This window comes from Hylaeus volcanicus, chromosome 3 (genome assembly GCF_026283585.1).
Source record: "Hylaeus volcanicus isolate JK05 chromosome 3, UHH_iyHylVolc1.0_haploid, whole genome shotgun sequence".
Taxonomy (NCBI): Eukaryota; Metazoa; Arthropoda; class Insecta; order Hymenoptera; family Colletidae; genus Hylaeus; species Hylaeus volcanicus.
The window spans coordinates 8,832,560-8,859,770 of NC_071978.1; the positions used below are offsets into that span (position 1 = coordinate 8,832,560).

A 27,211-nucleotide genomic window follows, 5' to 3' on the forward strand; every position below is an offset into this window, starting at 1 on the left:
ACATACTTTAGATGGAAATCCTTGGCCCGACCTCTTCGCGTAACATCTTCCGCGTATATATTTCTATGTTCGTTTCCCAGCGCATAATTGCAGACGGCAGTTACGCGAGCTTAACGTGCCGTGTAAAGTCACAGTTTTTCAAGTAGCCGTGACCGGACGTTGCGTAATTGTGCTCGCTTTCACGACTACTTTCAATCTTCCTGGAACAAAGAAGCGACAAATATGACGCTCCGTAACTTAGTCGCCCCCATGCTCCACACGGGCAGCTGAACGCGCGATAAACAATTGGCCCGCCGCGGTGGCTAGATCGATACCACCGACTTTACCGTTTTTTTCCTTCCCACTGGCGCGATGCAGGATTATTGGACAGAAACGAAGCGGCGGCGTGATTTTAGTTTTGTTTCGGTTACGTCGATACCTGGCTCGTTCGATTATTTTTATTTCAACCGCTGCCACGGGAACCCACTCTTTCCCAAGCTCAGCGAAATTTCACCCCCACCCCATCCAGCATCCGCCTGTAATTAAACTCTTAATCGGCGAAATGAAATCGATTTTTAATTCTGTCCGCGACTTCGTCGTCTTTGTTCAGTTGTCTGCTTACAGGCCCACTTCAACTCGTTATTGTGCCCTACGAATGTACGTATCTGTGTGACACATAGTAGGTAGGACTTATCGTTGAGCATCAGTATTAATTCATTCAGAGACGAATAGATAATTAAAGAGTCGTTAAAATTGAATTAAATTTACACGATAGAGGGTTTAACCATTCGAATGTAATTTGTCCATTTCAGTCGTGAGTTTAGTCGTGTTTGGATACCAAAATTTGTTCATTTTTATTCGGATCTGTTACACAAAAACATTTCGGATTTAACCTTTTTTACTTAAAACAATTACCTGTTGAACATAAATTTATTCATTAAAATACATTTTATTTCATTCCGAATGAAAAGAGTTCTCTTATGAAGATCCAATTGCGTTATCCTTTAAATGCAAAAAAATTGCTTAGGGATGTGTGTATTAACCTCTTTCCGTAAATTCTCACTCTGATCGAGGTAATTTAATTTTGAAAAAGTCTCCACCCACCTAATTCTCATAATTCCCTGCTTAGAGGCACACACGAACCTGATACCGTACTCCTCTTGTCCCGTACGATTGTATCTATAGAACTGATATTATAGGTGGGCGGGAAGTTTAGCATGTATACGAGGCCTGAATAAGAAAAGTTTCTCTGTTGAACCGGCGCCAACATTTTCAATCGTCTTTTGCACTCGACGGTTGAGAGTCTCTCTTTTTCTCGGGCTTCTCGTCTGCTCGGCAGACAGTGATGCAATTCGAGGAATTGAATGCGTTCGTACTTTAACATCCCTCGAATGTCGTGTCTGTGTCGCCCTCTTGTCACGGCCACTTTTCCTTCCCCCTTTTTCTTTATTCTCGAGTACGCGATTCGCAACCGCGTGTCTTCGGAATTTTACTTTAAAAAATGTTTCTTTAAAAAATTAGCGGCCTGCGAAATTATTTTTACACTTTTTCGCGCTGGAACATTTTCGGATTTAATACAAAATTATACAGCAAATCACTGGATCGCTTTATATTTCAATTTGTTTATGATAAAATCGTATCACCGAATGTTGCAATTAATTACTCCCGTAATATTGAAACTATTATTTATTGCGACGCGATATTCGAAGTGTTATTGAATATCGATAAATACTTTCGTAATTAGTAACGGGGAATGTAAAATTACAGATGCGGTGTTTGTATGTTTATTATTTTCGGAATTCTGTCGTTATTGGGTGATTTCCGCTTTACTTGGTACCATTCCGAATCACATTGGTGTATTTTCATGTAAAATACTCGATTTGCACAGCTTGCATCCATCTTAACAACAGTTTCTATTTTTTTTTTTTTTTTTTTTTTTTTTTATATATAATATCTCTCCTATTTTACTGAAATAATTAACAGATGATTAATGATACTTCTGGTTTATTTTACAAATAGATCATTTAACATTCTTACAATACCAAGTCATAACAAGAGAGTCAGCAATTATTGTTCTGTGCAAGACAAAAGTTAAATTTACAATTAATTTTGGTACACGCAACAAACCAACCGCCTGTGGTTGGCGTTACATACCTGCACGCTGTAGCGTTCGAGCCTGGCTGAGAGAATTAAATAAACGTCCTTTGAGCCGTCATCAAGCCACGATAATCGTAACGACGTTAGGACCGTGTAGAATTGTCTACGGGAACGAGGTAGATGCAATAAAGCCTGGTTCCCAACGTCCACCTTGACCCGACGCGAAAATATGCATTTCGGGTGGTGTATAATTGTCCTAAATGTGTAACCGCGCAGCGACGCTGAAGGCGAGAACGTGTATGAGGTTCGCTGTCACTTTTTCAAGCTGTGTAACATCGTCAGAGCGAATACATTCCACGGGTGGCGCGTATCTCTGATGGTATGTTTCTAATTTGCGTGCATGCACCGTGCACCCCATCAGGCGCTGCAAGAATTTAATACACGAAACCACGCCTAGGTAAGTCTAGGGTAGCGGACCTGTGCAAACGATGGCGTTGTTCGGGCACGCCACCAGGCAACCTCGGTCGCGAGACATGCGAACAAAGGAGCAGTCCAATAACGTAATTACTTTCAATGCTTCTATGAAAACTGTTCGCACCTTCGGCACGCACGAAAATCCTGGTAGCGTTATCGCCCCTGTGTAGTGACTTTTCGCTCATTTGAGGGAATTCATCTAGAGATGAAAGAGGCAGCTCTAGATAGAGCGTGTCGATACTAGGGATTCGTTTAGAACTCATGACAGAGATGAAGCGATAAAAGTGGTAGAGATGGAGAGATACAAGTGAAAGGCCTAGATAGTGCATGGCGAAAGTATGAATTCATTTGGTGCTCATGGTAGAGGTGAAGAGATAAAAGTAATAGGTTTAGATAGTACATGCTACAGTTACGGATTCATTTAGAGCTCGTGATAGAGATGAAAGTGGTAGATCTGGATTATACCGGTTAAAATTATGAATTCATTTGGAGCTCATGATAGAGATGCAGAGATGAAAGTGGCAGGCCTGGGCAACTGGGCAGTGCTTGTTAGTGTATAGGGACACCTCTTCGGGTTTGGTCACTTTTTGTTGATCTTATTTTCTTATTCCTTACACGTATACAAAATTTGTTCATTCATGTGTATGTTAATGTTTGAAACTCACACTTTACAGAGTTTATTCAATTTTGAATTCATAAATTTTCTTTTAGGAAGCTCTTAGATAATTTTTGTCTATGCATCACTTCTAACGTCGAAGACTTTACCACGCGTTATCGGGTTTGTCTCTTCCGTGATTGCACGATGAGATAGATAGTCGAGTAACCAAGTGTGACGAAGCCAACGGCTACTGATTATTTCTTCACGACTGCGAGTAACCTTTGAACCCAGAATGATCATGCATCTTCAACATTTACCGATTCGGAAGCTCGCGATGTCTTGCTCGGAAGACGATGACTAGACGATCCTGTGACTGCCGTTTACAGATATCATGTTGCAAGTGAAGTCTATATCATTGCCAGACACTTCTACCATCTGATACTATAACGGTAACCTTATGCAAATCTTGCAAAAATTCTACGAATATTTTTTTTTTTTTAATGCTTGCTTACCGATGCTTTGAGAACGGTGCAGACATAAGCTGAAAGAGGTTACAGTTCGGGTTTAAAGGCTTTACTCGATGCCTGAGAAAAAATTCTCATTATTATAAATTATTGTGGGACTTATTCCAAGGAATCGGTAATTGAAATAAATGTTTTCCCAAGCAGCATTCTATTATTGGTGATTTGACTATAATTCTAGAATTTTAACTGTGTCCAATAATATAGTTATCAATAGATTTGAGTGGTCTTGGCTAAGACTGCTGTATTTTAGTCGACTGTCCAGGTTGAGAAACGTAAGCATTGGAGATGAATCTCAATAACAAATTTTGACAACTGAGACGTTGGCGTTGTATCGAAATTAAGTTCTCATGGGTATTAGTATGATATACATGGACAACCACAAAACTTCTCGATGCGTCACAGAAGCACGTTCATCGCGAAGCGCGTTTTGACTTCTTAAATGATAGGATGTGAGTCATCACTGTCATTCTTCAGATACATTCAAGATTTGACAGATTCTTTCTATATTCATACATCTCTCATCAATGTTCTAGACTTTATTTCATAGTGAAACATTTGACTTATATACTCTGAAGTTTGAAGCTGTTAAATTTTGATCGACAGTAGTTTCTAAAGTTCCAAAGCATTCTACATAATAGAAGCTTCATTATTGCAACTTTGATTATTACGTGAAAATTCTAGTTTATTGCATGCTTACGCAACAAGTTATGCTGTAGACCTAGAGATCATAGCATCATACTGTGCAAGTGGAACTTCTTCTTATTAGATTAATCATCCTGTTAATTGCAGGAGCCTCTATTACCACAGCAATTTATAATCTCAATTTTCTGCAATAATTGAGGTTCTACTTCAATTTATAGCAACAGTTGTGGTCCCTTGAAATTCTAGAGACATAACCATATCACCACTTATATAATATTATTTGTACGACTTTTTAATTCCAATATTTGCCTACTGAAGCATATATCTTTTGGTAATATTTACTATGTATTTATCATATTTTCTTGCAACACAAATACAACAAAATCTGCAGTCTAGTCTCTTATTTAGAACGTTCCGCTTCTCGAAAATAAATAAAGTTTCTGATATACCCAGTAACAGTCCCTACAAACTAATGTCAGCCTAGATTACCATATTCCAACATAGAAAATCCCCTACGAACTTGTACACTGTCTCTAAACAGTCCCCTAATGAAAGTATTCAAAACTCTTCAATTTCTACCCACCCCACCAACACACAAACTTGTTTCAACCTCCGATTGCCCGCTCCCAGATCAAAGCATCCCAAGATCCAAGCAGAAAATTGAAAACCCCGCCCGGTCTGCTTCGTGCGCCGAGCTTCCTCTTGGCGCAAAAAAGCAGCAAGTTCGCGTGGCACGAAGGCGTCGTCCCCGGCGATTCCTGGCTCGGTTATCTCCGACTATTAGCGCTCGACTCTATGCAAATTCAGCAGCAAGCTGTAGCGGTGCTGTTCGAGCGGACCCCATAAATTCCGGCGGACACGAATGATCTCGCCTCTCCTCGTTGTGGTATTCGTGCGCCGCTCGTTTGACGACACACGTTCGCGCGCGCGCCGCCGCGATCGCGGCTTGTATACGGAAGGTATTCCCTTACGTACGCCTTACTTACCTGGATCCAGCGTCCGGCGTGGGTCCCGTGCACGCGTTCACCGCACGCACACGGCCCCACGCGTGTGTCCCTTGGGGTCCGTCGGCGCGGGCGCCCGTATCACGGCTACGAACGTTTTAACGCTCCTCGGTTCCGAGCGAGCGAGCAGACCACCTGCCACCCTGGCGTACGTGTGCCGCGACGCGGTGTATTTAGTATTCGAGTGGCATCGGGTCCGCAATTCTTCCCACGGCTATTTGGAATCCGCTGTGTATACTCTTTCGGTATTCAGCGACAGCGCGACCACTCGACACGCAATGCTCGTCGCGCGCTGTGCGCCGGACACGCGAAAAGGACCACGGATCGTCACGTAGCTCGCTATTGACCGCGTGGGTCCGTTGACGTTCGCGTTTGTTTGGACGGTCACGGTGTCTCCAAGACTGAAGCCGACGGAGGACAATTACTGTTTCATCCGATATCTCGGTGGTGGGCTTCTTTCTTATGCACATGAGCGTCTTTGTTTCGGGGTTTGACGTTGTATGGGGCGGTATTGTTGCCTTGCGAGGGAGGAGGTTCGATGGCGGACGTTGGCGATGGAGACAATTCGATGACGTGTTCATCATCCCTCATGCATATAAGCATTTTTTTGTGTGACATTGTACGTGATGGTATTGTCTGATTGGTTAGTGTCCTATCCCTATCTCTAGTTGACAGGATCATTGTTGGAGTCTAAGCCTAGGCTGAGTCGCTGTACGAGCGGAGCTTGGGTAACTAGAGTTTCACTGATTTCGTAGACGCGAGACTCTTTCTTATGCTCATGAGGAATTGTGTTATGTGGTTTGACATTGTATGTGACATTACTATTTCATTAGACGGGCGAATTTTTGATTGTTGGTACTATTGGCAGGAGCGACTTAATGATGTAGTCACGATCTCTCAGTAATAAGCCACTTTGTTGTATGAAAAAGTACTTCTGTTTCGAGGTTTAACATTGTATGTGACAATATTATCTCATTAATCAGTGTCCTGGCTTTTGGTTGAAGACAGGATCTACTTAATGAAATACACTTTAATATCCACGCGACTTGTACTCAAGTACCAAATTGATATCAAAATAAGTTGCAATTACTACTATTATATTTTAACAAAATTATAGAAGCAACGCCTCAAAAATAACAAATTCCAAAGTCCAGTATTATTTCTGTGTCATCTGTCCAGTGTACCTTTGAATATTAATAAAAACATTATGTATTATTAAAGAACATGAATTATCGGGTAAACAAATTAAGCATGTGTACTTTCTTGCAACACCTGTACGGCACTGTGTGTTGTTTCGTTGCAGCTGATGTCACGTAGACAAAAGAGATTCCGTCAAGAGTAATTCAGGTTAAACACCCATATTTGTCAAGTTACCCGTTTCGTTTTATGATTTCATCACCGTCTTACTATTCAATCACTGAGAAGATCAATTTTTCGCTACATTGAATTCATTCAAGCACGTGTAGAAGCTCGGGTTAACGGCCTGAAAGGTTTGAGGGAACATATTCTGTAATGCATCATTGTCTATGCTCTAATGGGAGCCCCAGGCTTCACAGTTTTTCTCTCCCATTAACTTCACAATTCCCGCTTTCTCCTAACGCAATAACAATAAAGAACTCTTCGACGTTGTTATAAAAGTTATTAACACCTGCCGTGCGAACGAATTGCGCCTCCATAAAGGTCACGTGATACGTTTCGCCGCGGCGCCACGCGTTTCTTTCGATTATTTCTTTCATAGCTTTGATAAATCATTCTCGAAAACTCGACCGGGCGACATTTTGCTGGGTGTGTCGAAACGGTTCATTTTTACTGCCACTTAAGACCTCGTAAAACGGTCAATCTTCCCTCGAGACTTTTACACATCGGCCGCGCCGGCGTGTTTATTTCCTTTCACGGTTCGAATCGTTCGTTCTTCGAATTATCCCAACGTGCACGTATTCAACAGCGCTGTCTTCCCTAGCGGGACAACCGTGTGTGAAATTGGCTCGTGAATTATGTGTAATTTGTCACACTAGCCTGCCGGCGGCGCCGGACCACGACTTCGCGGTTATAGCAATAGCTGCGCCCAACGTAAACGATCCTGCGTACATGTCGCTCGACGTGAAACAGACTCTTCGACTGTGGCTGGTGCTGTGCAATTATCCTAAGGGTGCGTTCCCACGCGTGTAACACGCGACAAACACGCGCGTTTAGGTTCGAAATGATGCTTCCACGTGGTACGCCGGGAAGAGAGAAAGATCGCTCCTGGAGAAAATTGCGAATCGTATTCGTAGTCAAACGATTCATTCAACCTTCGCGAGTTCTGTGGTTAACGAGGAAACATCACAAGCTGTCAGACGAAGATTGCGTTCAAGTCTTTGCGTGAATGGTCTGTTACGTTGTTGCTACTTTTTCGAGTGTAAGGGAAATACCATCCCTTATATTTGTGCCATGTAGTATATCCGTGATTTCAAGCTAGCAGTTCTAAGAAATAAGGGAGGTAACTTGCGACACTTAACGACGATTTAGTTGCCTTCGTGAGGACTGTGATTAACATGGAAACATTGAGTGCTGTCAGACGAAGATTGCGTTGAAATCTTTGCGTGAATGCTCTGTTACGTTGTTGTTACTTTTTCGAGTGTAAGGGAAATACCATCCCTTATATTCGTGCCACATATTGCATATGATTTCAAGCTAGGTTCTTTGGTACGGTACGCCTAAGACGCTGAAATATGACAGCTTTTAATGAAACAACGGATCGTACGTGAAAACAGGGGTTTGTCGTGACCAGATTGATTGCTCGCGAAGCACATGCGAAATGCTCGTCACGCGTTCGTGGCAACATTGAAACAAATTTGTACTTGTCATTAGAATTAATCCACCCATGTTGGAGAACAAATCAACTCGTATATCTCTGCGAACCATGTAAACTGTTATTTTTTAATATTCTACTACTTTGTTTCTTTTTCAACCGAATAGAAAAATATCGAAAAACAAGAAAGGAACTAGTATTATTGTTCAGTTGTAGTTGTTAAGTGTATTTTAGTTGAAAGAAGAATCTTTAAGCTTAATGTTTACTACAATTTTCATTCAGATTCTAATTGTGATTAATTCCTACATATAGAAGTGCCATCACCGAAACAATCTATTGCAAAATGAATAAATAATAGTCCTCATCAAGGTATTTCAAATGGCAATTGCTATCGACTCATTCTGCATTCTATGATGTTTAGTTGAGAGAGAGGATGACCTTAATCATACCCTTTAATCATCAGGCGAGATGGAGGTCAGATTCTGCTGGAAGTCGAACTTTCAACTGAAGATCACGTGCCAAGCAATATATTCTGAAGATATTCTAAAGCTACCTCCTGTTCAATGTCAGGATCCACTGACTTTGAGTAAGGAACAGCTGAGAAACAGTGATGAGTCCGAGATAGATTCGGTCGCTGACGATAGATCGAGGTCAAAAATTGATTCTCTTGCATCAGTCAATTGAATGAAACGATTACTGAGACTTATTGAGTATGAAAAACGCGCCTAAAGGAGAATTAAAGTATGCTCGATCAGCCGAAGATGACGTCTGTCGTCCCCTGAGTCTAGTGTTATCAGCAGTATGACTACTTCCTCGACCAGTGAACGGTCCCTTTCGCTCCAATTTGTCGCTCAAATTGATCAATCGAGGCTGATAGCGATCTATCTCGAATCCTGCGCCTGCTGGATTAGAGCTTCCACCACTCTAAAGCTTCTGCTGCTTAGATCTTAGGCTTTGCGGTTCATACTATATATTTTTGTGTGTTTAGGATTTCCATAGGTAATCCATCTCTCTGCTACGACGATTTTATGCAGAAAATTTTTTCTTCGTTTTCTTCGTCAATGACAGGCACGTGGCTAACCGTTTTAACTTCATGCAAATTTAAGGATGTGGCTTTCCCCTGAACTTTTTCTGTTTCGTAAAAAGGATTGGAAATAAGAGATTTGAGGCTTTCATACCTCGGTTCTTTACAGTTAATCCTAATCAAAGCTTCTAGTTGTGTACCTTGAAGTAAAATACTCCAACGTTTCTCCAGCATTGCAGCTAGCTTTTTTAAGGCTTCCTCGCTGCTTCCTCGTTGACCCCTGAAGAAGTTAGCTGCAATGTTGGTTAAGTCGAAGTATTTTACCTCGTGGATGCGACTTGCTACTGGAAGTCTCAATTGTACCAAGCTTCTCAAGTATCTTAAATCTTTATTAAATTTGCTTTGTACCGAGTCACTTTATAATTTCATAATGTAATAACTGTATCAGAAAGGTGACGTGTTTTGATAACACTTAAAGGTGTGTTTCACATATTAATTTGAATAGCAAAACAGATGGTATCAATTCGTGGGATGATCTAATTTCAATTTGAAACAGAGCTTCAGCTCTCCTACACCTAACACACCTTCTCAATTCCAACGGCCACTTATTTCGGTACTTGTTCCTCGGACGCATCGCGTGGGAATTGATGCCCGTATTAACGAGTATGTCACTGGATTGGTCCCATCACCGCTAACAGCGAACGATACCAGAAGGCTGGCCAACAGTGACTCCGCCAATTCACCTTACTTTTGCACGAGGAATGACTTTCTTGCGTGTCGTATCACGAACAACGTCCAACACCGTGGCGAGCTCCAATCTTTTTACAGCTCGGCCCTAACGGTACACGCATTCGTCCCAAAGCCGTTCTCCACACTGTCGCGGTTACACACGTATCCCGTAGACGTGAACAGCTGAAAGCAATCTCTTCGAGTACTAATGTCACTTCCCTTGGCTCGCAACGGCGAATAATAATGGTCCCCGCTAGTTTCGAATAGGTTACACTTAGCGGAGTCGTCCTCGCCAAAGGATTGAAGGGTGGCGCGAGCGACGATTGCATGCTACTTTGTCCAAACGAGCGTGAAAACGTTAATGTCGCTCATTAACGCATTGCACACCGCCGCGAACCCGTCGTTTTCATATATTTGTCTGAAAATCAAAGGGGTTAGACACGTTGACGTTGATGTTTTAGGCTCCTCCGATAGGAATCAAAGTTTAGGGTTTACTATAACTCGTAAACAAATTGAGTGGGACATTAACGTACGTATAAACAAACGTACCAAGTTTCTAGAATTTACATTCATTTCTTTGGCTGCGAACAAATTATGATTGCCACGAAATTGGTCAAAATAAAAGAGCCACACCCCTTATAGTTTTTCATTCCGAATATATCCCTAACTTCGTTAATTGTGTATATTTTTTGACATCTACATTTTTCGAAAATACCTCATAAAATCGATGTTTTGTATGTTCTTTAATAGAATACTCTCTTAACCCCCAAAGTCAAGCTACTGAAATTCCTCCTTGCAACTGTCATCCCTTTTATCCCAAGGCCTTTTATTTTCGACTCCTTCTTTATTAATCAAACATAAAACAACAACACCGGACTGTCCAACTCCTTTTTTTATTTTGAGACGATACGTAAAAATCGCAATGGCGCACATATGGGTCATCCGGACACCGTGTCAAGGGTCCCCATGCGCCCCCCAGCGAACTGCCCCTTACAATTTCACGTGGTGCTGCAGCTGTTATGCATCCCTGGCGTTCTGCACGTGCGGCGTTATGGTGTTGCAGCGGTGCGGCCGCGTGGTATGCGGCCAGGCCCCGTTATACGTTCGATGGTGAATAACCTGACGTAACGTGGCGAGTGACAGTAAATAACCGGACAATCAGATCGTGAAATCATTTCCTTGATCTTTCGTTAACGCTTCTGTGATTTCGCCCCGGACTTTCGTTCTGTACAATTGCAGCCACGGAATGCAATTTTTACGCGGGCCGATCTTCCTCCGTACCGTATGAAACGAATACCCCTTGAGCGATTTGTTATTTCGTCCGAGTCGTTGCTGGGGAAGTGAATTAACATTCCGCGGCGGAATCGCGGCGTGCATCTTACGCGATTGAATGCTACCATAAATACATGACTGGAATATACCGATACAAAGAATTCCTCGTTGCGTAACTTGGACGCGAGCTGCATATCGAGCGACGTAACAGTAGGGAATAGCCTTTCAAATACTGATTAATATCTGAAAATTTTCATCGAGATGACCTCGAGGAATTAGCTGTGGGATTCGTGTGCACCTTGGGTGTACAGGGTGGCTGTAAAATGTCGATTCTTGAGAAAGAGGTTATCGCATAAGTCTTGATAGGATTTATTACCCGTATTTAAATAAATTTTAGGTTATGAGAATGATTCTGACTTTAGGGACACCCTGTATTTCTACGCGAAGTAATCAAGTACAGCGGAAACATTCTTGTCAGGTTTTAAATGAAATTAATGAATTTCACTATGAACAAAATTTGTGTCTACTAATAAATTGTATTAAAATTGAATGAAACTTTTTGATTTAAATTCTATCAATAGGCAATGTTTTGAACCACATGTTTCAGATTATCTTCAGTGAGAAACATATCTAAAAATTATCAAGTACCAAAAGAGACCAAAATGTTCTCTCGTTATCGTCTAGGCAATAATGATAATTTTAAGTTATCGTGAATCTAAACTGTATCAATAATTCAGATAACAGAAACAGAAGAGAAGAATTCTTATCATCGTAATGGTATAAACGGGGACGTAAAACCTAATGAGTTCAACTGGAGAACGTAGGCCCATCAGAGGTGCAACCAGAGATTCCACGCATAGTGTAAGAGACACTTTTATCAGTTTCTAAATGGAGTGCAGATATTCCCATGAATAGTAAAGACAGCACTTCTAAAGTGTTGCTATTTGCGAGATTACTTGCGAAATTATTTTTATCTTGTAAATTTAATTTCTTTAATTTGAATAGTAAACTCGTTAGATGGGTAAACCGGTTGGATCAGCTGTGGTCGCATTTAGCAAAGATAAGAAGTTATGTTTCTAAATTCAGAGAAACCATAAGTCGTACTATCTTTCTGTGTGAATCGAAGGCAACGACCACAATAACAGAATTGCTGTTAAATGGATAACTCTGATCTGTTGATTCATGAAGCGTAGGAACATTCAGGGATTGTCAAAATTACTTGACTTCGTATCATCAGCATTGCAAAGATATTTTCATGAAATTGGAAAGATTCACAGACAAGGGACATGGGTCGTGTATTGTCTTCCACCGACAGGGAACAATGACATACGATATGCAACTCGTTGCTGACAGGTCGAAAAAGCGAGCCATTTCTCAACAGAGTTGTGACTAGATATGATAAATGGACCCTATACACCAGTTTGAAATACACTGAACAATGGCTTTCTCCTAATCATACACCACTATCAAGGCCAAAACAAACCTTAACCTGAAAAGGTTAAAAAAAAGGTTCCTTTATACGTTTGGCAAGATTGTGATGGACTCGTTCATCTTGGATGATTAAATTCAAAAATTCAGATAGATTGCAACAGAAAATGTTGCAAAGGAGACTATCGTTAATCAGGGAGCATTACAGATACTTCTAAGTAAATGAGTATGTTCCATACTACTTTTACTAAGCACATTTTGATTTGATGTGACTTTTCAAAATTTTCCCAATATCTAAATGAATATCGATAATGATCCTGATTTTATTACTCATTAAGAAAATTTTATTCTGCGAACATCTAACGTAAAGTACTTCCTTTTCATTTAATACTTCTTGATCTAAAGAAATTGAATTGAGAATCCAAGCTGTTAATACTTCATAAGATTCTCGATATTATTCTTTTTCTATTAAATCGAACTCGGTAATAAAACTATTTACTCTAAGCTGTTTTTATCCAACTGCTGTTCTCATGCATTAACATCGTCAGTCTAATTATGACATTATTCATTAAGAAAATTTTATTCCAACTACCTCTGATATAAAATATCCAAGTTACTTAAACCTCGATATTATCCTTTTTATATTAAATGAAACCTGGTACTAAAACTATTTACTCTAAGCCGCTATTCATGCAATTGCAGTTCTCTGACATCTTCGTTATTCCTATAAATTTAAACCGTTCGTATCATTCCCGGAATCGTCATTTGCGTCCGTTTGCATCGCGACTTAAGCTCGTAATCCTCTTTGATCAGCAGTTAGGAGTTCGCGGCACTGCCAAAAGCTGAAACCGTGCCAAGGCGAGTCGTGGAATATATTATGCACGCGATCCACCGCCAGAGATTAAGATCGACAGTTTCAGTTTTCCGAATAACGATCGTAAATTACGCGAGCTGGAATTTTTCTCGATTTGATGTGATCTCGTCTAATTGCGAAATTCATTAGAGTCGCTAGACGGAGTTGCGTTTGAATGCTAGATATCATGCTCAAACGTTGTTGACCGGTCAACACTTAACTCGTATTTACACTTGCATTATCTACTTCAATGTATAAAACCCAGGGCGATATCAAAATTTTAATATAGTAAAGTACTTCGTTTCAATTAATTATGTTAGTAAAATATAAATAAAGTTTATTGGAGTGTATTTACATTGTTTTAATTTCACAATCAATTACGAAATAATAGCCGGTGACATCGAGTCGCTTCTGCGTAAAATTACCAGTCAACAATGTCTTAATAAACAATTTCCTAGCGCTGAGGGAGTCGTTTTTTCTTCGCCACTTCGCAGCTGAGTTGTCTACGCGGTCGAGGTGACGTCAAAAACCCGTAATACCCCAAGTATGCGAGACGAACTTTAAATCTCTCGGACACAGAGGGCCGCCCAACTTCGTATCGCGACGGGTCCGTCGCCTCGACTTCCATCAACGCCAAACTTCTACCAACGGGGGACCAGCGTCGCCTTCTTGGACGGCTACTTATCCACCTATATCGTTATAAAGTTCCCCCGCGATACCGTCACGATTTTCTCTATCGGCTGAAGAAGACGCTTCGGCACGGGGTCCTCCAACCCGCCCCCACTCGATTCCACGTTTAAATAAAGGGCAAACGATAAGAGTGAAAAATGACTCGCTGGCAAGCTTGAGTGCTTCGAGTGGATATACATATCTGAGCAACTGAGAGTCGGGAAAGACTGTACAGAACCGCCCCTTTGTCTCTTTTGTCGGGGTAGCACGCGCTAGTGAAAAGAGTCAGTCGCTAAGGTGGCGGAAGTGCTGGCTCGAATTAATGGAAGAATTTAATGTAGGTATAGTTTGCACGCACTCGAGCACCGCGTTGAGTAATTGAGTATTATTTCTGCATATTTGAGCGTTTGAGCATCATTGTTTCATTGTTCGAATATCATTATTTGATTGTTTGAGTTTTTTATCTAAGTAGATTATTAGATGCCTCAAGTATCTATTAAAGTAACTATTAAATATCTGAAGTATCTATTAAAGTAACTATTAAATACCTCAAGTATCTAATTAGCCGATATTGAAAATTGTCAAGTATTCGAGTAGTATACGAATTATATTCGCTAAATATTCAAATCAATAAACTTTTCAAAGTAGTTGTGTCTTCTTCAACCCTATTTGATCTTGTATATGAAAGGCTAAACAGCTCTAAAAAGTCCAACATTTGTCTTTTGTAGGCAAATTTTTCGAAAGAAAATGTACCTCCACAAGAATAGGTGTTTCATTCCAAGGAATAAAAGTTTAATGTTAAACGCTCGGTGCCAAAAATCCGCTTTAGCGAGAATGGTAATGAAACTAACGAGGCAAGGGTGTAGGAAACAAAAGTAACGGGGCACCAATAAAAGAAACGAAAGTAACAAAAAGGAGAAAAGATCATACGACTCGCCGCGTCGCGTAATACCTAGAGTATATAGAATCTGGTCGAAATCCTCCTACGCCCCAAAAAGTACCGATCTCTCGCGTAAGAATAAATCGATAATGCAGAATAACATGTTCTCGTAGCGATTTTTATTTCTTGAATGAAACTGATTCGAAACACGCCGTGAATATACATCACTTTATATTGGTACTTACCTATCGAATATTTCAAAGTACTTTTTTCTAAAACCATAACTTCGTACAAGGTACAATAACTGTATTTTGCATTTTCGTTTTATCTTCGCGCCAAAAATCAATCCATTCGTGACTACACGGCGACTAATTATCGCGACAATTAAATGCTGAGAAGCGCTAATTGTGAATGGTGCCTCGAAGACACTGAACGGATGTGGCAATGTAAACGAATAAGGAACGGTAAGTGGACGGCGCGGCGGTTAGGTCTCTCGTAGAACGATCCTATCATTCAATAACGGGGCCCGGGTACGGAAATTTCATGATCGTGATGCTCGAGCTGTGTCGTCATTGTCCCGTCGTCGATCATGATCCACGATACACGGGGGGGACTCTATCGCTGGTCTCGTTTTATGAGAAACAAATATTTACTACAAGTAGCTGTATTGCTTGTGAAACGGTGCAATAAATTTTTATTCGCGTATTACATCATGTGTGTAACCTTGCTTGAACATTCACTGTCACTATGCCGCGCGTGTGATCACTCACTTTCCTGCTGTTATGCTTCTGTCGTTCATTCTTCCAGCTATTTATATTATTTATTATAAGTAACGTCCAGTAATAAATTGTATTAAAATTGAATGTTGCTGGAGGAATGCAACAATTCATTTGTATTCCAGTTTCAATCTAAGTATTATTAAGAACAGAAAATAGGGCAAACTGATAATGGATTTATTTAGAATCAATCATTTTGATAGCAGAATCTAAGAATCTTAGAAGTCCTATCATTATAGTGGAGTGGACATTAGGTTTACCAGGGAATCTAACTAAAGAACTATGATTCTATATCTAATAAAAGTTCCAGTTTAAGTTCAACGACCTGAACGTATCGTTCACGTTGCTTAAAAGTAACAACGGTGAATTTCTCCCGTAAGATCGATAATAGTAACGCAACCTCGGCACTACTCTACTCTCATCGATACAGGAAGTCCGAGTCGGAGACTCGTCGAAGCATGGGGCCGTCAGTGTCATCCACGAGCTGAGAACAAAACGGAGTCGATCTGCGGCGGTTCTTTTCTTGCTCCTCTTCTTTCACCCATTTTTTCTCCACTCCTACTCTATCACGCTTCGAAAATACCGCGGAGGCAAACAAGCTTGACACGACCGATTTTACGGTGCACGCTCATTTTTGACGCAATTAGCCTTAAGATCATGCGCGTCTGATTCTCATCGGGTTCGCCAACCTATCGGGACAGAAATCGACTGTGGGTGAGGGGCGGCGGGCTGTTGCTCAAGGAAGTAAAAAAAGTACTTTGTTAACGTCAAGCTGTCACGGCCAGGTATACCTGCACGTCAGAGCTCGATAACTCGAGAAGTTTGCGGTAAACGATCGCCAAGGTACCTCGAATATTTTCCATGTTTGTCCCTCCATCTTCGTACCCCTGCAGCCGCCTTCGTCGCGATCCTTCTACTTATTCTTTGCCAGCGTTTATCATCCGTCGCGTATCTGGAAACTTGTTTTCTTTTTGGCGTTAATTAACTAATTAGGAGGCGCGAGGTGTCGTAAATTTCCAAGTTTGTCACTTGGGTAATGTCGGTAATTATCCGTGGTTGACGTGCGAGTGGGAAATCATCCGTCGAAGAACCGGATAGCGCGGAGTATTTATTGACAAAGTGACATGTCTTTTTAGTCGTCGGATCGGTTTTGGTATTTTATTTGCTCATTGGCGGTATTCCTTTCAACCTGTTCTGAATGATTAAGTAGCTGAGTTTGGAACTGGGAGGAGAATTAAATTGAGTTCAGAAAAGATACACACTAAGTACAATATGCATTTTTTAAGTCTGGAATTTGTACATACTGTATTTCATTAAATAATTTCTTTTAACTATCCAAACATTTCATATATTTTTGGTAGGTTATAATTTTCATATATTATTATTTCTCGCCGAAAGTGATCCAACACTTCAGATCAAGAATATTTTGAATTGGAAAAAATTGCAACAAAGTCATCGACCGAGATACAAATTAATTTTATCAGTGGTAGTCATAGTACAAACATACATAATAAAACATTAAGCTACGCCTGTTCATACTACAATTATTTATGTAATTCCGTTTACTTTGGCAAACTATTCATTCTCATACTACTTCGTAGACTGTGCATGACTTTTTCCCCGACTAGTCGATGCCAACAACGGGACATTGACACAATACAATGGCGCTCGAGCTCGAATTTGTTCCAGTTTGCACATATCGCTTTCAAACGCGCGAAAACCGAGCGAGGAACGAACAAAACGAGCTCCTTGATCGTTTGTTGATTCGTTTCCGCGATGTTTTCGTAACCATGACCCGTGCTTTCCTCTAACTTGGAAAATTTATGTACTTCGCGAAAGTGAACGCAACTTTTTGAATAATTCCATCCCCCGACAGAACAGCGGAATCTTCGGCCACGTTTCGAAGGGGCGAGGGTGGGGTACTCGCGGGGCGGGATCCGCGGAAATTGGTTTTCATTGTTGTAAAAGTGTACCATACCCTTTTCAGCGATTGTTTAAATTCAATTCCGAACTCACTCGCATCGAAGGCTGCAACTTTCAGTAGACAGAGATATTACGAATTTCAAGACACGGGGAAAACTTTGTTAACTCGCGTCGGTGAGGGAACGTCGGTGTCGTTATAAATACAGTGGAACGTCTATTAGTGGTAACAATAGGAACAGATGAAAACGTATACTTCTCGGTTTCTTAAAAAATTGCTCATTTTTGTAGCATATCTCTGAATTAGAACTTTGGATATTTTCTAAAAACAATATAATAAGTTTTACCTTGTACTGATTTCTATTTTCATTTATTTAACATTTGCCTTCAATTCATATCTTAGCCAACTGAATGAAAAACTCCAACAAAGAATTACATTTTAAATAATTTAAAATAATATTTAAAATAACAATTACAAACAACTGTGATATTTACTTTAACTGCCACAAAACAAATAATAGCATTTGTATCAACAAATATTGCTAGTTCCAAGACTGAAAAATATCATTACGTATTATTTTGCGCTTAGTAGCCTCTCTGCCGCCGTTTCTTATCACCGACAATTCGCTCAACGTTCTTCCGTATTGTTTCGCGGTGAACAGGTGAACCCACCGGAACAATAACGGATAATCGAAAAAGACCTCGCGGAATAGCACCGTTTTTCTATAGATGCGGCAACTCATTTACCATGTAATTAATGCTCACGAGTCGGCCAGCCACGAACGCATAGTTTATATTAATTACACCCCGGAAGATTCAATTAGTGCATTTCTCATTACACTTACTTATACCAGTATCCATTATTCATGAGGAACCAGCGCGCCGGAGTTGCCTGACAATGCAGGTGATCGTTACAGCATATTGTTCCAGCAAGATTTTCGTACATGGAATTTGATAAAAATGCATCTGGAGCACACTCCACGTAAGATTGCTTCGTTAATGAAAATCCCTTTCGTGGCACATTGTTAAAGCCGTCGGAAATTTTGAAGCTCGTTAAGTCGAGCGATCATTGAAATCATTAAAAACTTTCGACGTTCGGGTCATCCTTCGTACGGAATTCCATTACGTTTTTCTCGAAGAAGCAGTAATAACGTATGAAATTTAATTATTGCATTGCAATGATTTTGTATGGTTTTATTGCAGATTTTTTATAATTCAAATTGTGTAAATATCTGGAATTAATAATACAGGGTGATAATTTTACTGAATTCTATTATTTGTGGAATTTATTTAAGGAAATGTTTTTAAGAATTTTTATTCGTAATTTTAACAGTTACTTTACATCATAATATTTAAAAGAACTCTACGATTTAAATCCTTTCAACACGAATTATTTGGGTTTAGAAATAATAAAATTGAAACTGTGATGCTCTTGCAATATTCTGTTATTTAGGAAATTAATTTATTATATTATTTTTACGAATATTTAGTTTTAGTTTTACTTTCATGCTACGATATCTAAAATTACTTGAAAACCGAACGTTCGCGTATGTATTAGCGATACTTGCCGGGCTCCACAGTACACTTACGTTCTTTAATTAATAGCTCACGTTTCAGCTCCTGGATATTCTCTATAAAGCTTGAATTACTTAGTTAGTGTTGCAATCGCTACTCCGGCTCCCTCGATATTTTCTACCTTTTTGCCTAAACACACTTTACTACCTCAACATTACATATATTAAGAGTTTCGTGAACGGTATTAATTACGATCCACGATGAACTTAATCGAGCTTGCCGACGTTATTCGCAGATAATACCTCGCGAGGTTCAATATATTCAAGTAAAAACTACCGTTAAAAGATTCTAAAAATACAGCGTTTCCGGCTGGATTGAATGTTAAACCAGAAATAGTATTCTGTCCCTGATGCTTGAAAGCTTCTTCCCGAGTTTGAATTATTAAATGATTTATTAATAAAAGCAAAATGTATTTTTCCCCAGTAAATGTTCGTTCTACGCAATTGGAGAATCGTTTTGTCCTTTTCAGCGAAAATCTGTGAAAAAATGTAACCACTCTGTTACAAAGAAGAGAAATTTTTTGAATAATATGAAGTAGTAATTGCATCTCACTGTATGGGAGATTATCTTTTAACGTAGATTCTCTGTTGCCTTTCACATCTCACTCGTTTCGCGTTTTATTCGCCCGTCTCCATTCCTCTGAGGATTTATAAACGATACTAACGAAGATAATCGTGTAAACGACCAGGAATCCAGATTAAATCGGTGTAATGGACATTGGAATTTTCTTTACGATTGACGACAGTTCGACCGATTCGATTAATCAGATCGAATTTCAACGACTGAGTGCAATGAGGCAAGTACATTTATTTCATCGATCGTTGTATTATATGTACGAGAGAAATAAATTGAATTGTTTTTAACTAAATTGTTTAGCCTTTTTTTTTTATATGTTCAATGTTAACTAAACATGGATTGTAATTTTTCATCAATTAATTTCAATTTGAATTATGTATAAGCATGTATAGGCTGATTTACATAAATTCGAATCGAAAGATAATTATTAGAAGCTACCCATGTTTTGTCAACATTATTGATACAAGTGAAGAGGCCCAGCAAATTGTTCAAAATCACTATAACTAGTTCCTGCTTGTAAAAAATAATCTGGTTAAATGTATTTTCATATACAAGCATAATGTTCCTGTCATTATTCGAAGAAGTGGTTTTATTTCATAAAACATATATTCGAAGATTCCCGAGTCTATAATTTCCAACCATAATTTCATACACGTCTATTTACTCCTATTACTCGACGCAGAGCATCGAAGTTTCTGGAATGCGTTGAATAGAATAGAGTTATCGTAATGTATCCCTATTTTACGGTCGTTATCTTGCTTCTTAACTGTGTATGCCGCGTGTGAACCGTCACTTTAACACGTTACCCGTGGCGCACTTTATTCTCTCAGATCACTGTTTCGACGGTAATGCTACTTCGTACGTAGACGAGCATCCAGCCGCGTTAACGGGAACCACCGCAACATTCCGACAAATTGTATTTTTAATTTCTGTTAGCAACCGAACAAGACGAAACTTTCCGTTACAGCTTTACAGTTAGTTCGCGGTTCAATCAAATTCGACGAAGTTCGCTGAGGAAAATGTGTACCGTGAGTAGATCTGTCTTCGATCTGCCTTCGATCTGGCAATAATTTTATCGAATACAATGTAAATACCGGATGTAATTACTTTTTAGAATGCTAGCGAGTTCAATTACACGTTGCATGCAAATTATAAACGAAAAAAAGTGCAACAAAAATTGCTTGAATTAATATAGCCTTAAATTTTCAACTGGCACTCCTCGACTACAATGTTCCCCCACAACTTTTACGTTCACTTCGCAGCGTTCTCTTCCTAGTTATTCCTTTTTCGTTGGTATCGTAGCCGGTATCAGAGGCAGCGTTTTAATATTGAGTGCCGAATAGGCGACGCGACGCAACAATTCGCGGTGACATTTTTTTCCCCTCCGTTAAAAACTTCGCTCAAACGGGACGAGAGAGCGTAAAAATGAGCGACTGGTAACGGTGAAACTTTAACATGTAATCCGTGCGACGCTTCGCGGCCGAAATAGCTTAAAATTGTCTTCAATCCCGACGCCTCGAAATACGATGAAAGAGTAGGTCGAGGAGCGCTTGACAAATCCCTTGGCTGGGCTCTCGATATTTTGCTCCGACGTTTTATGGAAAAATCAACCTCGCCTCTCGCGGATGCGAACGCCGCTTCGTACTTTGCAAAAATTTAAATAAGATCTAGAGGAATCCAAGACAGATAGCGAGTAAAGCGATCGCGAATCGACGCCGGTACAATCGAATGCTTCAAACTGAATGAATTATCGGATAAGGCTATGTAGTGTTATCCCGTAAGTAATGTTCTTTCGGTATAGAATCGTTAAATGTACGAGACGTTTCCTGCACGGGGCGATAAATCGAAATTGGATTTTAGTTTGACTCGGAAGCAGTATGAATCTTCTGCCCACGATGGAAACTGAAGAAGAAGTTAAATTAATCCTTAAATTATCTAATCTTTTTTATATTTCTATAGAAGAAAATTATTATTTTTGTTATATTTTTCCTCATTTATAGTTTGCATTCAATGTATATTTTATCTTAATAAAATTCTATTCATTAATTGCAGCAAGTATTTACAATTACTTGCGGCAAATATTTTTCTGAATAAACAATAAATTGATGCATTTCGTTTAATGTGGTTGAGGAAATCAATCTACGTATTTGATTGATTCAAACTAGATATTGAAAAATTGTGAGAATTGACACGAATTTCAAATTTGGTTTGGAAAAATTTGTAAAAAAAAACCCAGCACCTCGAAAAATTGTACATTTTTTCAGAAGCTATACAATGAATTCGCGATATACTGCGATTCAATCGATACACACGGATTACGCTACGCCTTGCCGTATAATCCGTGAAATGGACGATTAATAACGATCGAATACGTATACACGTTCGACAAGCAACATATGAATTGGAGAATTTTACCAAACGTGTTGAATGGTTGAACCGAGGACTCACTAATCACTCGAGGAAAAATTCCTCCAACTAGAAATCTCTTATTCTTTTTTTTTAACTAGATAAAAATAACATTTTTCGATTGTTTGACAGTGTAGAATTCAACTTTATTGATGGAATTGCGATGGATTTTCATTTATATTTTTCTGTACGTCAACTATTGGGTTCTTATCTTCTATTGGAGTTTTTTTTATTTTCTATAAATTAATTTAACGGATGAATGAAGTTACTAAACATTTAACGTTTGGTTTGTGTGGCTATGCAACGTATTTTTATTTTATATATTCTTGTATCTAATTACCTAATTACTGGGGAATTTATATTTTTTCTGCCAGTTAGGATGACCCAATAGCAGCAATTTCCATTACAAGAAGACAAATGTTATCTTGCGTATAACAGATCTTCTATGCTAAGGAGGCCCACATTCGCGCGGAAGACGTTAGGACAGAACAAACGCTGCAGTGTCTCCGCAAAGTATGAATTACCTCGTTGAATTCGGTACGAGCATTCCTCGGCCTTTCGCGCGTGTCTTTCAAACGTTTCGTGGTAACGCGTATCAAGCCAAGGCTAAGTAATCCTCCGTACACGGTTTCCGCTACTGTCGTTTCTAACGTTCCCAATAGCTTCTGTCAGAGTTCACGTTTCTTTCCAAACGGTACGCCGTTCTCGCAACTGCTTTGTACGGACCGCCCCCGCCATTACCGACATACCATATTCAAAAGCAATGGAACTTGTCCCCGTATAAACGCATAAAGGGTCAATCTTCGAGGATGTTGTATGCATAGACGAGACCTCTCCCCCACCCCCTCCCCCCCTTTACCTCACCATCTCGACAATACGCAATTCTACATACGGGCCGATTCAATCCGTTCTACATTCTCTCCGACCTCGAAATTCCTCGACGGATACTTTCTTCACAATCGAACGAGCAAATAGCCGTGCCACCGTCCGAATATCGTATCGAACCCGTTACGCTTTCAGCCAGGCGACTCACGTGCTGCATAAAGCGGCGATGGCTGCCCCGTACAAACGACACACGTCTATTTTATCCATCGTCCTAGCCATTTAATCATTCCGCGGAACGCTTACACGCTTCAAACGGAATTCCCTTATTCGGCCGTGAAACATACATATATGTACGATCCCCCGGATACGTGGCACCGTTCAACGTCGACGTATCGGGCGTAAGACTGATCGTCCACCGGACTCCACCGAGTCTTCTGGCCAACATTGACGTTTGCTGCGCCGGAGAGAGAGAATATCGCCGCGATCGGCACCATCGGGCGTTTCACGCGCGAATACGATAACGATTCAATCTTACCTGGGTTGCTGTCGGCGTTCGAGCTGAACAGCACGCACAGGCCCGTCTCGTAGTTCACCGCCTGGCAGGAGTCGTTCGCCTGACAGATCTCGAGGCAGTCGGTGAGCATCAGAGTTCCTGGTATGGACTCGAGCATGTTCGTTGGCGCGGTGAACACATAACCGGTCACCAGCTCGAAGCCGACCATTTCTGGGTCGCACTCGTCGGAACCGGCGGATGGCCCCGTGTAATCCGGCCCAGAAAGTCCCGACGGGACCGCAGAGGCCGGCTGGTCAGCCGCGTGCGTGGCATCCGCGGCTGCCACGTGACCGAGCCTCGCGATAGCCTGCACCAGCAGAAACGTCGCGATGAACTCTCTCGTCATCATTCCGCTCCACCTGTCCCTGGACGTTTATCTGCAACAGGAAAACGACCGCTGTCAATTGTCCGATCGGGATTCGTTCCTGCAATACGCTCGTGTGTCCACTTGGACGGATGTAACTGGTCTGGGGTGACGTTATATTCGGGAGTGATTCCCCGTCTCGGATGTCTTGGGTGCCTTCTTAAAGGAGGATTGGGAGATTTATATTTCGGGAACTCCGATGCCAGCAGGCATTCGGCTAAAGGGAATTCTGGTTCATGTACACTGCCATACAAAAGTATGCGGACACTTGCCATTTTTAACAAATGTGTGGTATAGTATGTGCGTTATTATCGTTATGTGATTAAAAAAAAAAAAAAAAATACAAGTATGCACTGGTGAAATATACTTTAAATACGTGAAAAAGTGTAACCATAAAGTCATTATACCATCGCTATAAAATTTCTGTATTTTCTTTTCTATTAAACACGATCTGCGGTACGAACTTGTGGGATGACCTAATATTATTATGTTACTTCAAGTCAGAGCCAGGAATTTTTATTTACGCATTGAATTGAGTTTGTATCAGGGATATTGAATTAATTAGTCCGTGGAGTGATTTATTAAGTACATACTCTTGAGTCTCGAGAAGATCGTAACTGTTCGCGTGACGTTAAATTCTGTAACCGTTACATTTCTTGGGTGTCTCAGGTGTCTGAAGTGTCTTGGGTGTCTTCCTAAAAGGAGATTGAGAGATTTATACCTGGAGAGCGTCGATAGTAGTCAGCATACAGCTAAATCTTCTGACGAAACACTGTTTTATGTATTACGTCAGGGCTGGGTTCAATATACTCATTCAATGTTAGTTCAGGAAATCCTATGTGTGTACCGAGTCAGGTAACTGTTAGTCACACTGAATTAATTAGCCAATGGGAGTGATTTGTTAAATACTCATGTGTCCCACGCGACCGTTACGTGTCTCGGGTGTCTTCCTAAAAGGGAATTGGAAGATTTATATTTCGAAAGCTTCTGTGGTAAGAAGTATTCTTCACCGTTTTATATATTACGCCAGGGCTGGGTTAAGTATGCTATTTCTATGTTAATCCAGGTCTGGGTCACGAATACCTATTTATGTGTTGCATCAGGTATATGTTAGGCATACTGTATCAACCGGCCGATGCACTTGATTCGTTAAACATTCGTGTACCTGATATAGCTGTTCGAGTGACGTTAAGTTCCCTAACCGTTACATTTCTCGAATGTGTTTTGAAAAGGAAATTGGAACTTTAGCCTGCATCAAAAGATCTATCCTCTATTGATCTACTGAGTACTGTTTTATGTTATATTACATCAGATAGCTAGGTTAAGTACACTATTTCTATGTTAATCCAGGTCTAGGTCAGGCGTACTATTTCTATGTTAATTCAAGTTAGGGTTATCTATTTATATATTAAATTAGGTTCGTGTTAAGCATACTGTATCAGTTCACTGTAGGGATCGATTTGTTAAGTATCGAAGTGAGTAGAGTAATAGAGAGATAAATTATAGGCGAATCTAACACTTCGAATGCATTTCTGTGGGTACCTTCCAAACTTAAATGGCAGACAGGTAAATTTTCTAACAGAATTCTATTGGAACCCTAAATAAGGCCTGGGTTAAGTGTACTATTTCTATGATAATTCAGACCTGGGTCACGTGTCAATTAGTGGATCAAGCTCAGATACACGTATGACTGTTAAAATACACTTCTTGAATGTCTTCTTGAAAGGGAATTGGGATATTTAAGCTCTGAAGACATGGCAAGAAGTATTCAGCTATATCTTTCAGCGTTAGCTTAACAATACTATTTCTATGCTAATTCAAGTGTGAGTCAGGTTCAGGCATTTACACATATTGTATCTGATCGATGGTACGTATACTATGCGAATTGGTTAGTTGGATTCAGTAGTCAAAGACTTCTCTGTCGAAAAACAAGAAACTGTTCAAGTTCATTCCTTACGTCTTCTTAAGGGAAAATTAGGTGATTTAATCCTCTGTCGTCTTTGATACGAACCAGTTTCAAATAATTTATATTTTTATTACCATTTATTCTATTATTGAACATGTATCTTCAAGAGTAATGAGTGCGAGTCTGGAGAAATTAAATTAAAAAAATGTAGATGACAATTTAACTGGATTTTCTGACATTACTATTACAGTTTATTATCAAATCGAGGCAACTTTGAATCAACTATATCTATTACTCTGTTAACTTAGGAGAGTGGGTTATGCACACTGCATCGATCTGCTGATTGGGCAGAGCAACTTGTAATTAATTAATCCAAAAGAGAGTTGTCTCGTTACCTATTCCTCAAGTGTGGTCTTCTCCGAATTAAGAGATTTAAGATCAGAAGACCTCGCTGACAGGAATCATTAAGATACTTGTTCGGATAGAGTACTATTTATATACGAAACCAGCTCTGAGTTAGGCGCACTATTTCATTTGGCTGATTGGATTCATTCCTTAAGAGCTGTTCTGTCCAGAGACAGATAACTATTCAAGTGCATTTCTTGCGCAGCTTCTTAGGAAGGAATTAGGACATTAAAATTCCGAAGTCTTCGATAGCAGCAATCACCTTCGAGACGGTTAATACTCTTTCTGTGCGAAATAAAGTCTGAGCTAGGCACACCTATTTACATATTAAATAAGCTGCACTATACAACATTTGTTAGAAGCTGCTCTATTCAAAAACGAATAAATATTTAACTGTTGCCCGACGTGTTTTCTGTAAGACAGGATTAGGATATTGACATTTCTAAGGGTTCGACAACATCAACTGTCTATCTAGATGTTTTCATAGAACAATATTTATAGTTAAAATCAGGTTTGAGTTACTAGGTATACTACTTCAATTGACCGATTGAATTCATTCGTTACAAGCCATTCTTGCCGGAGACGTATTCAATTTACTTCCTTATGTGTCTTCTCAATAGAGAATTAGAAGTTTTGAGACTTGGCGACATCGAGAAAAGCAGACATTCAACTAGACGATCTTACAGAATCTTTCAAAATAAGTATAATTGAAAAGATTGTGATTTTACGTTTGAAAAAAGAAACTGAAAACATAGAATAAAATTAAAGAACGAATTTTCGAAAAATTTAATAGCACAAAATTAATTTTGAAATTTGCTTGAGGCATGTACAGAATTTAATGAAATTCAATTTAATTAACTTAGCTATGGACTATTTCCTATATTTTTAATTACTACATTAATACTTGATCGTGATGACTTGTAATTAGAAATATCATTTTG

The 27,211-nt window shown here is 39.9% G+C and overlaps 2 protein-coding genes across 5 annotated transcripts in view; one reads left to right on the plus strand and one right to left on the minus strand.

Moving 5' to 3' along the window:
- LOC128873960 (uncharacterized) overlaps positions 1-27,087 on the minus strand; it is a 103,045-nt gene extending 75,958 nt beyond the window's left edge. Inside the window, exon 1 of the mRNA XM_054118051.1 lies at positions 23,578-27,087. Within this exon, the coding sequence (XP_053974026.1) occupies positions 23,578-23,944 (367 nt within the window). The 5' untranslated portion in view covers positions 23,945-27,087. The remainder of the gene's footprint in view (positions 1-23,577) is intronic.
- LOC128873956 (autophagy-related protein 16-1) overlaps positions 1-27,211 on the plus strand; it is a 651,400-nt gene that overhangs the window by 337,877 nt on the left and 286,312 nt on the right. The gene's annotated exons all lie outside the window — the stretch shown is intronic.